Source organism: Capsella rubella, unplaced genomic scaffold (assembly GCF_000375325.1).
Source record: "Capsella rubella cultivar Monte Gargano unplaced genomic scaffold, Caprub1_0 scaffold_7, whole genome shotgun sequence".
NCBI classification, from domain to species: domain Eukaryota; kingdom Viridiplantae; phylum Streptophyta; class Magnoliopsida; order Brassicales; family Brassicaceae; genus Capsella; species Capsella rubella.
The window spans coordinates 6,501,718-6,515,687 of record NW_006238917.1 but is presented as its reverse complement, the minus strand read 5'-3'; the positions used below and the strand labels follow the sequence as shown (position 1 = coordinate 6,515,687).

The 13,970-nt window shown below is 33.8% G+C and overlaps 2 protein-coding genes and 1 long non-coding RNA gene across 3 annotated transcripts; 2 read left to right on the top strand and 1 right to left on the bottom strand.

The window, feature by feature from the left end:
* Positions 1-1,179: 1,179 nt before the first annotated feature.
* LOC17878339 (cation/H(+) antiporter 17) lies at positions 1,180-4,997 on the bottom strand. Its single transcript, XM_006283060.2, has 4 exons — positions 4,839-4,997; positions 4,360-4,557; positions 2,657-3,658; positions 1,180-2,569 (listed from the first exon to the last, which is right to left on the bottom strand). The coding sequence occupies exons 2-4, from the start codon at positions 4,552-4,554 to the stop codon at positions 1,307-1,309; spliced, it is 2,460 nt and encodes an 819-aa protein (XP_006283122.1). The 5' UTR covers positions 4,555-4,557; positions 4,839-4,997; the 3' UTR covers positions 1,180-1,306.
* Positions 4,998-9,258: 4,261 nt separating this feature from the next.
* On the top strand, positions 9,259-10,766 carry LOC17880828 (V-type proton ATPase subunit G2). The gene is made up of 4 exons (XM_023778896.1): positions 9,259-9,341; positions 9,761-9,882; positions 10,204-10,304; positions 10,410-10,766. Exons 2-4 carry the CDS (start codon positions 9,798-9,800, stop codon positions 10,551-10,553), a joined length of 330 nt encoding a protein of 109 aa, XP_023634664.1. The 5' UTR covers positions 9,259-9,341; positions 9,761-9,797; the 3' UTR covers positions 10,554-10,766.
* Positions 10,767-11,957: 1,191 nt separating this feature from the next.
* On the top strand, positions 11,958-12,989 carry LOC111829670. Its single transcript, XR_002833040.1, has 2 exons — positions 11,958-12,616; positions 12,732-12,989. It is a non-coding gene; the product is annotated as an uncharacterized LOC111829670 (long non-coding RNA).
* Positions 12,990-13,970: the final 981 nt, after the last annotated feature.

Below are 13,970 nucleotides of genomic sequence, written 5' to 3'. Positions count from 1 at the left end.
TATCATTTGCTACAAAATTAAGCCCGTAATTTATTTTACACTGATACATGCTTTCTATCATTCTCAAAGTTGCAGTTCAAGCATCAGTCTTTCATATTTGGAAACAGCTGAACAATGTACTCCACAACCAGCAGTACATCTTTCTTCTGTCTATTTTCAAAAACATTGACCGTGAAGTGCGAAACACCATCACGGCTCGGAAACATAGAACCCGCTGAAAAACTTTATGTTTCTTTGGCTGCAGTAATTCTCAAACCAATTTTACCTTATTGTAACCGTGTTTTATTTTTTTGCCAAGGTTTACTCTACTTTTGGGCTTTGCTATATGTAATCCTTAAACTTTTGTTTGATTATGATATTAACATTTTTAGAAAAAAAAACGCATGATCTATAAAAGAAGTCAGGGCTATGGTGCATGATTTACATTTTTTTTTCTCTCTTCTTGCTCTACAACACACACTTACATATTCTAGGACAACTGAATACATAATTAGCGAAATACCCAATGTATTTTATCAATGTTTTGGCCCATCATCGTATCTAGGTGAATATTTTGAGATATATCCTCGTATGTTGCACGAATCCTATAAAAAAAAGGATCATTCGTGATCAGAAATCTCAAAACCAATATGCTATTGACATCACCGAAACATTATAAATTTATAAATTAAACAATTAGTGTGCAGCCTAGCAAATTATACATATTAGTATGAACAACAAACAGATTCGATGTCGACATAAAAAGTGATGAAACACATCATCACAGTTCACACGTCAGAACGCATATTTGATTAGGCAAACAAATTAAATCTTGTCAATTAAATTCCATGAATTCCAACACCAGATCTAAAATAAAAACGATTCCCCAAAAATAGCCGTCAACCACAAAACATTCCTATAAACTTGACAATTAAATTCCATGAATTTTTTTGGTTAAGTTATTTGACCAAATAAAACAATTTGGCATCGAATTAACTTCAAATTATTAGCACCAAATCAACTTCAAATTGACACATGAACTGATGACCAAATAAACTTCCACTTGAATTTCTTTCGTAATTTTTTTTTTTGTTAACTACAAATATTTTTTTTTTACTAATAATGGACTTTATAGTTATGAATTTGTGTTTCTCCCTTGACTCCTGTTAGTTGTGAAATAAAACTTTAAAACCAAATCCAAATGAAACAGAGACTTTGCCATACACAAATCATATATTCGGAATATTTACAATATGAAACACATGTCATCATCATACAAGCCAATCTTTTGACATTTCGAATCACAGAATACCAAAGAGAAAAACCATTAAGGACTCTCAGAATCTTCAACCAATGACTTTTCATTCATGACGTCCTTCGAGAGCGAAGGAACACGGCTAGCAATGTACTGTTGCACCACCAATACTGAGGCTACCGTCGAGACACTTTCACTTGCCGTTAACAAATTCCCGATCGGTCCAAGCTCAGGAGTGTCGCTTCTTTCCACGTGTAACCCCGACGCCACAGAACCTTCAGGTGACTTCCCCACCAAGAAAAGATTGCTTTTAGAACACTCTTTGATAGCTTCGAAAACTTCCTCGTGAGATTTCACGATTTTCTCTTCGTAAACGATTAGAGATTCGGATTCCAAATTAGACAGAGAACTTTCTTGTTCTTTAATCTTTGCTTTAAGCTCGGTTATAGCTTCTATATCAACCAATCTTGTTTCCACTGAGCATGATGCATGATCTTCGCTTATCTCAAGCTTTACGTTTTCCGGTTTAAATTCCTCGCTAGGGATAAACCGGACAACGTTTAAACTTATCCCTGGATGCTCCGCCATACGCATCGCGAACGCTAACGCCTCCCGATCATCATTCCCTCCAAAAAACAAAACCGTTATAACCAATGAGAAGTCACTAGACGCTACACGAGTCGTACCACCAAGTCCACGATCAACCAGAATCGCAACAGAACATGAAGCTTCTTCCATAACCTTCTTGTTAATCCAACGGTAATCGTTCCGAGTCGTCTCCCATGTTCTGTCCAGCCTAACGTGTTTATGAAACGGAAGAATCACCATAGCAGTGCTTTTGCGTGTCGCGCTTTGGCATATATCCTCATGAATAGTCGCCATCGCTGAGATTGCCGTCATGGGACGCACAGAGACACGGCTGAGTCTTCGGAAAGCCTCAAATGCGACCACCACCATGTCGGAAGAACTATCGTTCCCTTTGTTCCAGAAAGGAAGACCATTTTTCCTGACTTTATGAGCCATGAGTACAGCGGATGACCTCTCGGAAAGCTCCATAAGATGCATAGCGTAGACCGATAGAGTTTCTTTGCGGTTTGAGCCTCGGGATGCTTCTATGAGGTTGACGATTGTTGGGATGTTCATTATGCTTTGGAAACAGAACATGAGACGGAGAGGTTTGTTGGACTTCTTTGTATCCTCGATTGTTCGGTTTTGGTAATCACCTTTGGCTAAAGATTTACCCGGTTTATACACTGCAAGAACTAGAGGAGTTGTCATGAACGTGGTGAAAATCGCCATAAGAACCATTATTGCGAATACTTGATCATTCAAAACCTGTGACAACACATAACATAAATTCAAGTTAAAATGCAATTTTTGTGTGTAAAATTTGGTTTTAAAGTATAAAATTTATGGACTTACCCCTCTGTCTTTACCGATGTTGAGGACAATGAGCTCAACAAGGCCTTTTGTGTTCATCAAGAAACCAAGTGCTAAAGACTCGTCAAGGGGAACTTTGCAGTAAAGCGAAACGAGAACTGTACCAACGATTTTACCAAAACAAGCATTGAAAATAACCAAAACCAAGAGTCCCCAAGACTGAGCTCCTTGAATCGTCGCCACATCCGTTTTCAAACCGCTTGAGACAAAGTAAAGTGGCAAGAAAAGACCTGACACGAGATCCTCAACTTTCTCAACCAGAGCATTCGCAAAATTACCTTCTTTAGGGAAAATAACCCCAATCACAAATGCACCGAACAGCGCGTGGATGCCAATCAAGTCAGTGACAAAGCTAGCAGCAAGAACAATACCTAACGTGCAACACACGTAAAGTTCGTTAACTGGTTCTCCCTCAGGACAACGTTTAGCAATCAACTTAATTCCCGGTTGCACGACAAAGATACAGAACAAGACGAAACCGCACCCCGCGAGAAACACCCACAGAGATGTGAGAGGAGAGTTCCCGTCACCCGAGAGAGCCACTGCGAGAGCAAGGAGAATCCATGCTGCCACATCATTAACCGCAGCAGCAGACAAAGCAATCTTTCCGACATCAGTGGTCAGAAGCTTGATCTCAGCTAGAATTCGTGCCAAGACTGGAAAAGCGGTGATGGAGAGAGCAACCCCCATGAAGACAAGGAAAGGAGCTTTACTGACTCCATCAGCAATGGAACTGCGGAGAGCAAACGATGTTCCAATACCGAGGATAAAAGGAAAAGTCATTCCAGCTAAAGCGATCGAGAGAGCTCTTTTTCCGGTTCGTTTGAGGGATTTAGGATCGAGCTCGAGACCAACGAGGAAGAGGAAGAAGATGAGTCCTAAATTTGCAAGTGTGTCTAAGACCGTTAAACTCTTCGGTGGGAAAATAGTAGTGAGATACTTTGAACTTTTCCCGAGAGCTGATGGTCCAAGTAATATTCCACCCTAGTCACAACAAAAAACATAACTCAAACTTAATGACATTATTTTTCTGAATAAATCAATGTAATAATCAAATGAGATATAATCCACCAAAACCACAACATAAAACTAAAAGTTAAATACGTTATAATTCCAAAATTAATAATGTTATAATCAGTGATTCTGTGTTTAATTTTTTTAGTGTATTATTTGCCTAGTCATATAATAAAGAAAGTAATTATACATGGATTATCTATGACTTAATCAAAAGTTAACATCGTCATATTAGTATTTTATTCCAAATGTTGGAATTAATCACTGGCCACAAGATTCATAGGAACGTGGATGCAAACATAGATATTATAAGATATTAATGTGTGTGCGTGTAAGCCTGTTTATAGGAAAGAAAAAAAAGATACTCTTAAAGCTTAACGTGTTAGCGAATTATGTGGAAGAAAACGAATATTCTGATGAAAGTTCCTACGATAGCTACGTCATATAAATAAACCCGACGACTAAATCAGAATAATAATTGGAGCTAAACTAGTCTTCTCAATGTAAAATTCCAAAAAATCCCGTCACCTGATCGAATAATTGATCAAACTGGCAATAATATCTTTTGACTATTAGACCCCAAAATGGATAATATAAGATGAATAATATAAACATTGACCCCCCAAAAAAAAAACAAATTGAACCCGAAAAAAAGAAAGAGAGAAACGTACGACAATCTCGGCGATGACACGTGGCTGCCGGAGAGGACGGAGGAGAAAAGCAAGAAGACGGGTGAGAAGAAGAACGATACAGATCTGGAGTATGAGAAGAGGCAACGCATGCTCCAGAGGATTCTCCCCTTGGAATACTCCATTTGATGTTGCTTTCATTGGCCCTGGACATGTTGTTCCATTTGTTCCTCCCATGACCTATAGTTTCCAATTATTATCATCAACTATTCATATTTTTTGCATTTCCAGGGGAAAAATATGCACATGATAGATCTTTGGATTCTTTCTATTGACTTCTCAGCATTATCATTGATAAAAAAAAAGAGAGTTGTATTATGGTTCCCTATTAGTCAATATAGAAGAAACGTAACAAAGAAGGTGCATGTTACACGATCATCGATTATTGTGTTACTTAAAAAAGATCAGGATTGAAATATAATATACTAGTTTTGGATGGATAGAGATGAAGATATACTCACCGGATAAGTGTAGATATATCTGAATTTAATAAAAAAAACAGATATGTTTCCGTTTATACTTGGTTGATCTATAAGATCTGAACGAAGGGATTATACGGATTTTGTGATTCTTGTTAGTGAAATTTGGAACTCTTTTATTTATCTGTTTCTGGATTAGGACTTGAGGTTAAGGAGGAGTGATGATATGTTAGTAAGAAGCGGATGAAGATGTATCAGACTCGTTTACTAGGGCTCTTTATATAGCCTGGCAAGTCTCTTAAAATACCGATTTTGCCCCCTTTTGCGCGGGAGTTACTTTTTTCTTCTTTTTAAGTTTTATAAATAATAAGATAGAAAACATTATCTTGCGGCTAGGATTGGCAACTAGCAAATTGATTTCCTTTAACTAATTTGGTGACTAATGATTCTGAATTTGGACGGTTTTTACTGTAATTGTCATTTTAGTTCTCATATCGTATACTCTAAATCATGGAACTTGTTATTTGTTAACCATGTGCCATGATACATAGACATGATCATAATTAACCTCAGTTATTTCATCTTAAGCATGTACACCTTAATTAATTAGGTTTCGCCATCACTAATTCATTCTTTCTTTAGACCCCAAGATATAAGATTTTCACATCATCTTAGTCTTAGATTTAATTTCACCATATGTTTGTATATAATGCATTTTCGTCTCATTATAAGACATTATCACTACTGTGAGCTATTTGATTCCAATTCCCACATACAATTTTTATATTCACTTATAAAATATGAGATTCTTACAAACTCGAGATCATTGTATGCATGTTCTTCCGGGTGTCTCTCTTTGACGATGGTGCGTTCATATGTCAACATCTGATTCGTCCTCTCCTACAAGCAAAATTTACCACTATCATATTGAAAATATCTTTTAAAAATAATACAAATATAATATATCATTTTATGAATTAAGATGACTCGGAAATTCGTTGGATATTTTAGAAAAAAAATTGCAAGTCTTATTTGTATACGTACGTGCCACTTGTAAGATAAGCCCAAAATTACAGTCTTTATTTCTTATCTCGGCATTCACATTTCAGAAATTAGAGCCACCTAAAGAAGAAAGCAAATAAAATAGTCAAAGTTAGACTCTTCTGTAAAAAGATCTCAAATGTATCTATTGTCTCTCTCTATCTCTTATTAGTTGTCGCCGTATGCCACCATCTCACACCTTTCTAGCGAAGTTAAGTTGACCAAATTAAGTTTCTTAATCCAGTTTATCCTTGCTCTTAAGCACACAATGATTAATGAATTTATAGATATATTACCATTTATCTCGTACATGCACAAAAAGTATATGACTAAACACTCTTAGTGTTTTAAAAAAAGAGACTTAAACACTCTTAAAACATAAACACCAACCGACCACCATTTTTATATGTACATATCCCTATTCAAATAAAGTAAATGTGATTAAGGTCTCAGTAGCACAAATATATGAATAAGACATTAGTTTGAAAATATTATTTTGACAGGTAGTTCAACCTATCATATGGGATTACTACATATAGTGAAAATATACATTATCCATACTCAATTTACATTCCACGTTTCACTTAATGTATATGACAGACAGACAGAGATCACATATTTTAACTATAGAGATTTGTTTGACCGAAATAATAAAAAGATAGAGAGATTAAATTAAACTCAAATTAACCCCACATCCTAATTACTAAAATATAATTATTGGTACCTGAATGAACCAATCTTTTTCACATGTTCGGATTTGATGAAAAAAATGTGAAAACATTTAAATTGAATCCGTTTTACTAATGTTTTCGAACTATCATGATTTCATTTTCTTTTTTTCTTTTTTTTTTCATATTCAATTTTCTGTTAAGTATAAGAATTTGAAATCGTTACTGTATTAAGGAAAACACGTGTTAACCAACAAAAATTATAATTAAGAGGTTGTGTATACTAGTTCCCCAATGCTCATCAAAACAAACTCAGAAAGAGGAGTACTCCAATTTCATATACAGTATATCTCTCTCCAACTTTATGAATCTCGTTGACAAAAAAATTATGAAGGTTTACATTCCATATTGTGAATGTGGAAGGGCTTAGTTACATCCAAAAACTAATTATCAATCAGTGCAGTAATACATTTACATTATTTACTTAAATTATGTATCTTACATTTCTCATATGAACTTATAACGTGTTCTTTTGTTTAGTGATTGAATATTTGTATCGAGTCAACTTGGATAATTCTACATTATGGAGGTTTTATATATATGATTTTTTTTTTCTGTTAATCAATGAGTAGAGGAACAATGATATATATTCAATTCGATGAGTTGGGGTCCATATTCCATTTGACCTTTTGTTATTTTTTATTTTTTATGAATACGTTTTAACTTTCAACCCATCAAAGTAAAAATCTTATATATATTTTGCCATAAACATAGAATTCCAACCAAATCTTTACATAATGAGTTTTATCCACAGCACCTTTATCCAAAATTTATAAACATCTTTCTATAAATATGTGATATCATCAATTGAATATGTAATAACCTAAACATATATACGACATTATATATATATTTTTTAAACAACAAAACCATTCTTTCTGCCAGCATAATAAAGTATATATCTTAATATATTTGAAATGTTCATCAAAAGAACTTAAAACGTTATTTAAAATACCATCAATCATACTTGGAAAGTCAGATTCCAAATTCAATGTATTATCGTTTGATAAGTTAATGTCAATGCTTGGTTGATTGAACATATAAAAAATGTTGGTTTATTATTGGATCACTTAGAAAAATTAGTAAATTGAACGGGAAATAACAATAAGGGTACATAAACTATTGTCAGATTCTTGTCGAATGTCTTCTAAAATCATAAACTATACCATATATATGGTCGAGTAATATGTTTAACATATATAACACTGATTAACATAAACTATTAATTTATACCAAAAGTTTGGGATATCAATGACTCAAATAAATATGTAAGAGTTCGCAATCAGCAAGCAAATTAAGTATATGTTAAGATGATAAATGGCATATACAAAAATAAATAGTGGTACCATACTCTCATGTCTGATCTACGTTGTGGCTATGCAGTGTGCACACCTGTTACGTGTGTCTGTCATGTTGAAATGGTAAACCACCCAAAATATTTAGATAAGAGTGTTTTTCTAAAATGGAATCTGAAAGGAGATACTATTTAATTTAAGAAATTACAAGACGGCAAAACTGCGTATAATAGTTTAGTGGTTTTGGAGTTCCGGACACGTGGGAGGACATCAGATTCTAGTGACACGTGGATGTGTAACGTTTCGACCATACAAAAAGGTTCAAAGTCATCATGATGATTAGTTATTAAATATATATACTTTCGTGGTCTATGAATCGCTTTCATCCGACAGTGTCAACCAATATACTTTGATAATTAAAACCTTATAGCCGACTTTTTAAAAATGTTAAACAACATCACAATTCGTTTTAGATTTCAACTTTGGATTTTGGATAAGATAATCCTATTCGGGCAATTCCTTAATCTATCGTGAGAAAAGAGAAATTAAGTTCAGTTTTTCGTTTTTTGGGGTCTAATTCTACTATAGATTCATATTAACTCAAATCCAATTTTCTAAAATTTATCCTTTTTTAGTTAAATTTTTTCACGGTTACGTTATGTATCATCAATCATGTCAAATACATCCTAACGATCATATATGTCATTAACATGGTGATCATAGATACATAAGAGTATAAGACTTTTCCGGGCAATCAGTGATTAGGTTATCATGCATGACGTAGTTATATACATTTATTTATTTTGTACATCAACTTGGCCTACCTAAGAATCCCATTCTTACCTCACTCTCTACCAGATAATCACATTGATACGTCCAAGGGTTGTGATTGGTGTTTAGTAGAGTATTCTCACTAGGGAGAAAGAAAAAAAAAAGGGGGTAAAATGAAAAAAAGGGCAAACTAAAAAGACATTGAAAAATACAAAACCACAGACACGAAAACAAAAGTAAAAGCTTAAACTAGAGATCAAAAGAAACAAACTTGTCGAACTTACTCATAAATCAAAATGAACAAAGTCAACCATAAAGATCAAAGGGCAACACACGTCCGCTTTGTAGCTAACGAAGCTAAAGTACCTCTCAAAACAACAACAAAATTTATATTCCTTCTAAATAATCACTTTTTTGTACTAGTTGGTTTCATTGAACATTGTATTAAAGCCTATAAAGAAGAACAATGTCTACGCTGGAACTGAAAGTGTGTGTGACTACTGGCTACAGCCTTTGCAAATTGCTTACGGGTCCATTCCATTAATGGGCCTCATTTTAAAGCGTATAATGGGTTTAACCAGGCCCGTTATTCTTATAGAATAATATATTGTTCATCTCTCTCTGTTTTCCTCTTCCTCTGAGTAATTCAATCTGTTGATCTTAATATTTTTCCAAGTCTTCGTCTCTCTCCATTTCCGTGCTTAAAGCAGGTAAATTTCTTCTCTCTGTCTCTCCTAGATTTCTGGGTTTTGATAGATTTGTTTACACATTTGTCGCTAGATTGTTCTCATTTCTCAAACCAGTTTGTACAATTTAGGATTCTAGATCTTATTTGATTCAATGTTAGATCAGAGTTCTACTTGTTTTGATCCTGAATGCTGAATTTGGTTGCTGGGCTGAACAGATCTGATTTGACTCTTCGAACAGAGTTGTGATTTGAATCTGTATAAATGTATTTTATAAACAAAGGGTGATCGCATCTTATGCTCGATCGGATCACTGTTTTAGATTCATGTGTTTGTTTGTAAAAAATGCGTACACTTTGTTAAAGTTCACATTTTTGGAGTTTGACTTCTCACATAATCATGTGATCATCAAACTAATTGAATGATCTGAACTGTTCTTAAAGAAAAAAAACAGATTCTTTTTGAGGTTTTGAAGAAAACATGGAATCCAATCATGGAGGAGGGATCCAGCAATTGCTTGCTGCTGAACACGAAGCTCAGCAGATTGTCACTGCGGCTAGGAACGGTATTTACAAGCTCCTTCCTTATATCGCCTTTCAGTCTGAAACTTTAGAATCGTTAAAGGTCTTGCATTTGATTTGTTTACTCATCGTTACATGTTCTTATAACAATTCTGGTTTCTACGTGAATGTCTTAAAAGCATGATGGTGTAATGTTAGTACCTTGGTGATAAGAGTGATGACATAATGACTTAGTTTGATTAGCATTTGATTGTAACAAAGAGCTCTCTAGTGATTTAGCTAGCATAATTGGAACCAGTTGACACTAAATGAATGACAGAAATTGCAACTTGTTATTGAGAATGTGGATGTGTTTTTATGCCCAGCAAAAATGACAAGACTGAAGCAAGCCAAGGATGAGGCTGAAACAGAGATTGCTGAGCACAGAACCAGTACAGAGCAGGGTTTCCAGAGGAAACTTGAAGCGGTAAAATTTCAAACTTTATCTTAAGCCACTACAAATGTTTTCTTTTAGACATCCTGGTTGGTTCGAACACTTGTTATTGATGAGAAATGTTGAATGTGAAAACAGACAAGTGGAGATTCAGGTGCAAACGTGAAGAGGCTTGAGGAAGAGACTAATGCCAAAATCGAGCAATTGAAGAACGAAGCTTCGAGAATTTCCAAAGATGTTGTGGAGATGCTTCTGAAAAATGTGACCACAGTGAACAACTGAGTATATCACAAGGCAACCATCGAGTGTAAAATGGTGTGAAGTGTAACTTTTGAGTGGATATGTTCATTCCTTTTTGTATTGTTATGTGGATCACAGACGCAACTATTGCCATTGAATTTCAATTTATGTCTTGAATTATTGTATTCGTTTCTCCAAAAGTTGCTTATGACTTTTGTGTTTGTAATAAAATTGAGAACAAAGGAGTCCACTGGATTTTGTCTCATCAAGAAGATTGCAAATATAAAAACTCTTGATAAGAGGGCAGAGAGGCCCTAACTTCGACTCGGGTAAACATAAAATAAAAAAATGTGAATCTTCGAAGAATGCTGACGGTGAATCAGTTAGAACCTCAAGAATTTGGAGCGTGAGGATCACATACACACCTGGTATGTGATTGTGATCATTGTTCACTAATCTTGATGGAGGTGGTCAATGGTAAGTTTTTGAGCTAAGGACAATGCGGTATGGGTCCTCCCATCATTCTTGATCAGATACTTCACGAACTAGTTCATGGCCTCTTTTTAAATTATGTTCATGGTTCTGGTCATTAAGTTGGTCTTAGTATATATGATTGGGGTATGGTAGGTTTCTCTAATCCGTCGGCTGCTTGTCCGGGGCTTAGGCTCGCATCATTTTTTCCAATCCCTTACCGTTGTAGTTTAAAACCATATACTGAGTGATGGAAACGTATTTTAATACTCACTCTTGTCAAAATTCATTATCTTTTCCAGGTAAATGATATCTAACTAGTTAAAATGTTTATTCGAATCAACTTCTTTCTATTTGCATATGTTATTCTACTTTTTATTCTCTTACCTATACTATATCTTCTTTTTATAAAGCTTAAATAACTTCAATAAAACAAATATCTCTGAAATATCAAATTTTAGTTATTTTTCAAGAATTTACTTATTCATATAAAAGTGTATACTATATGACAACAAAACAATCAGAAAGAACAATGGTTTGATATATTATTAACGTATCATCAAGAATTTCTTAGATTTTTTTTTTCTCATATAAGAAACAAAAGAAAAGTAAATATTGGGTAAAAAAGGAATAAAAGGATATAGAGTAGTAGTAAGTAAAAAAGTAAAATAAAAATAGACTAATAATCTATAGGTATACAAGTTTGTAGATGAGAAAAGGGAACTATCCGGTCTAAGCCTCTACACATTAAATAATTGACAGTTTCCAACATTATCTTAGTTTGTGTCCAAGTAAGTCCACGTACCAATGAAGTTAATAAAAATATTGAGGCAATTTTTCCTTATTTTTTATTCTACAAAATTTACCTCTACAGTTCAAAACATTTGCAGCTTATAAAAACCCATCACTACTTTTGCATTCTTGTATCCATAGTGTATTTCCTCGCATCTACCATCTACTATTTTCTACGCCTCTCTCTCTTTATCCCTCTATCTCTTTCTTCATCAAATCTTCTTTTGTTCAAAGTCTCTCTCATCATTTTTCTCTATACACATACATGCATCCACATACATACATACATATACCATCATCTTCTTTTCTCATCTCTAGTTTTTGTTTATAAATTTTGTTCCAAGGATCTGTATCTCTCCAATAAAGATACATACAAATTATTGTTGTCATAGATCTATTAGAATTGCTTTAACTTTTATATGAGATCTAGGATTTCTTCCTTTTCTTTCAAAATTTGCTGCATATTTTTCAAAATCATGATTTATCGCTTGCTAGGTTCTAGATCCATGCAAATTTAGAGTATTTTTACACACACACACGCTTGGACACAAGTACATACATGTAGTTTTCTTTTATGTGGTGAAAAGTACATAACATGTAGTTTATAGTTACTAGTCGCTATATAATTTAAAATTGATGTTATAGGAATATATGTACGGAGAGAGCTTCCTTGAGTCCATTCACAGGTCGTGATATGATCCAATTAGCTTCCGACTCATTCATCCAAATACCGAGTCTCACCAAAATTGGAACAAGACTTGTTAAATGAATGAATGATGCGGTAGACAAATTGGATCATTGATTCTCTTTGATTGGACTGAAGGGAGCTCCCTTTCTTCTTGGTATTCCGATTTTCTTGGTTAATATCTCTTATGCTTAAACATGTAGTCGATGCAAGCTTATATGTAAATATATATTTCTAATAAAATTAACATTTTGGGTTTCCCTATGTTTCAGGCATCTCCTTGCACAGGAGAAGAAGAATATGACCGATTCCAGATATTCAAATCTGGTATATCTAGATGTCCTCATACCTCTCTGTATTAATATATGTAATCTTCACAATATCTTCTCTCCCTCCGGTTGCCATCGTTCTAGGTTAACAAAAATTTGAACCCTAAATTGCAAATTAGGTTTTTACTTTTGTATTTCATTACCAGTTCTCAAGGAAAGAGACGATGTGTGTGTATAAACATGTATGTGTAATGTTTTTGATTTCATTTTTATTTCACTCTCTCTCCCTTTGAGTTATTATTCTCTGGGAATTAGCGGTTGCAATTTTCAAGTAGGGTTTTGTCTATTATTGAGATGATGGCTAGGGTTTAAGTGTAATTAAAAATATATTTGTATAAAAAGGAAGCAAGAAAGATGGCGACAAACTCATGAGGTTTTGTTTCTCTTGGGGTTTGAAGAGTTAACACTGCAGCAACAAGTTCCCATAATTTTCATTTTTTTTTACACTTCCCAATTATGGTCCTCCCTTTAATGACATTCTTTAGAGTTTTTAAAAATATTATTGTTTCGATATTTACACTAAATATCACTTTTTAAAACGCTACGGTTTCTCTTTTTTTCTAATCTTAGAAATTCAATTTTGATTATAACGCTAAATTATTCAACATTTTTTTGTTTATGTTCCAAAATTTTGATGTAAATGTTACTAACATTTGCAATTTTGCATCAATTATGTAACGGCTTATATTCACCACCTCTAATTACGAACAATTTTTCCTATGTTCACATGTTAACTTTCATATATACGTGTCAATGTCTGTCTACATATCCTGTCACATTATTTCACTTCTTCTTTTTTAACACGTTTCTCTTTATTTTGTTTGAACCCACAACAATTATTTTCTTTGTGTAAATAAAAATATATATTTTTCCTTTGTTTTTTTTTGTCATCTATATTTTTTCCTTTGTTTTGAAGGAAATGATAGGAAAACCTAATACTATATAAAAAATAAAATAAGCATATGATTTGACCCTTCCAATTATGCCTAAACATCAAAAACAATATTGGTTACATAGTATATATTGGAAAGAAAAAAACTTTCTAATTTTGAAGATGTGAATAAAGAAATCAGAAAGTTCATTAGTATATCTTTAATTCTTTTGTTTGATGCTGCCTAATGAAGTCAAAGGTGGGCTGTTTAAAACGCCTAAGATGAAGCTTTGGACCTAAAGCTACGTCGT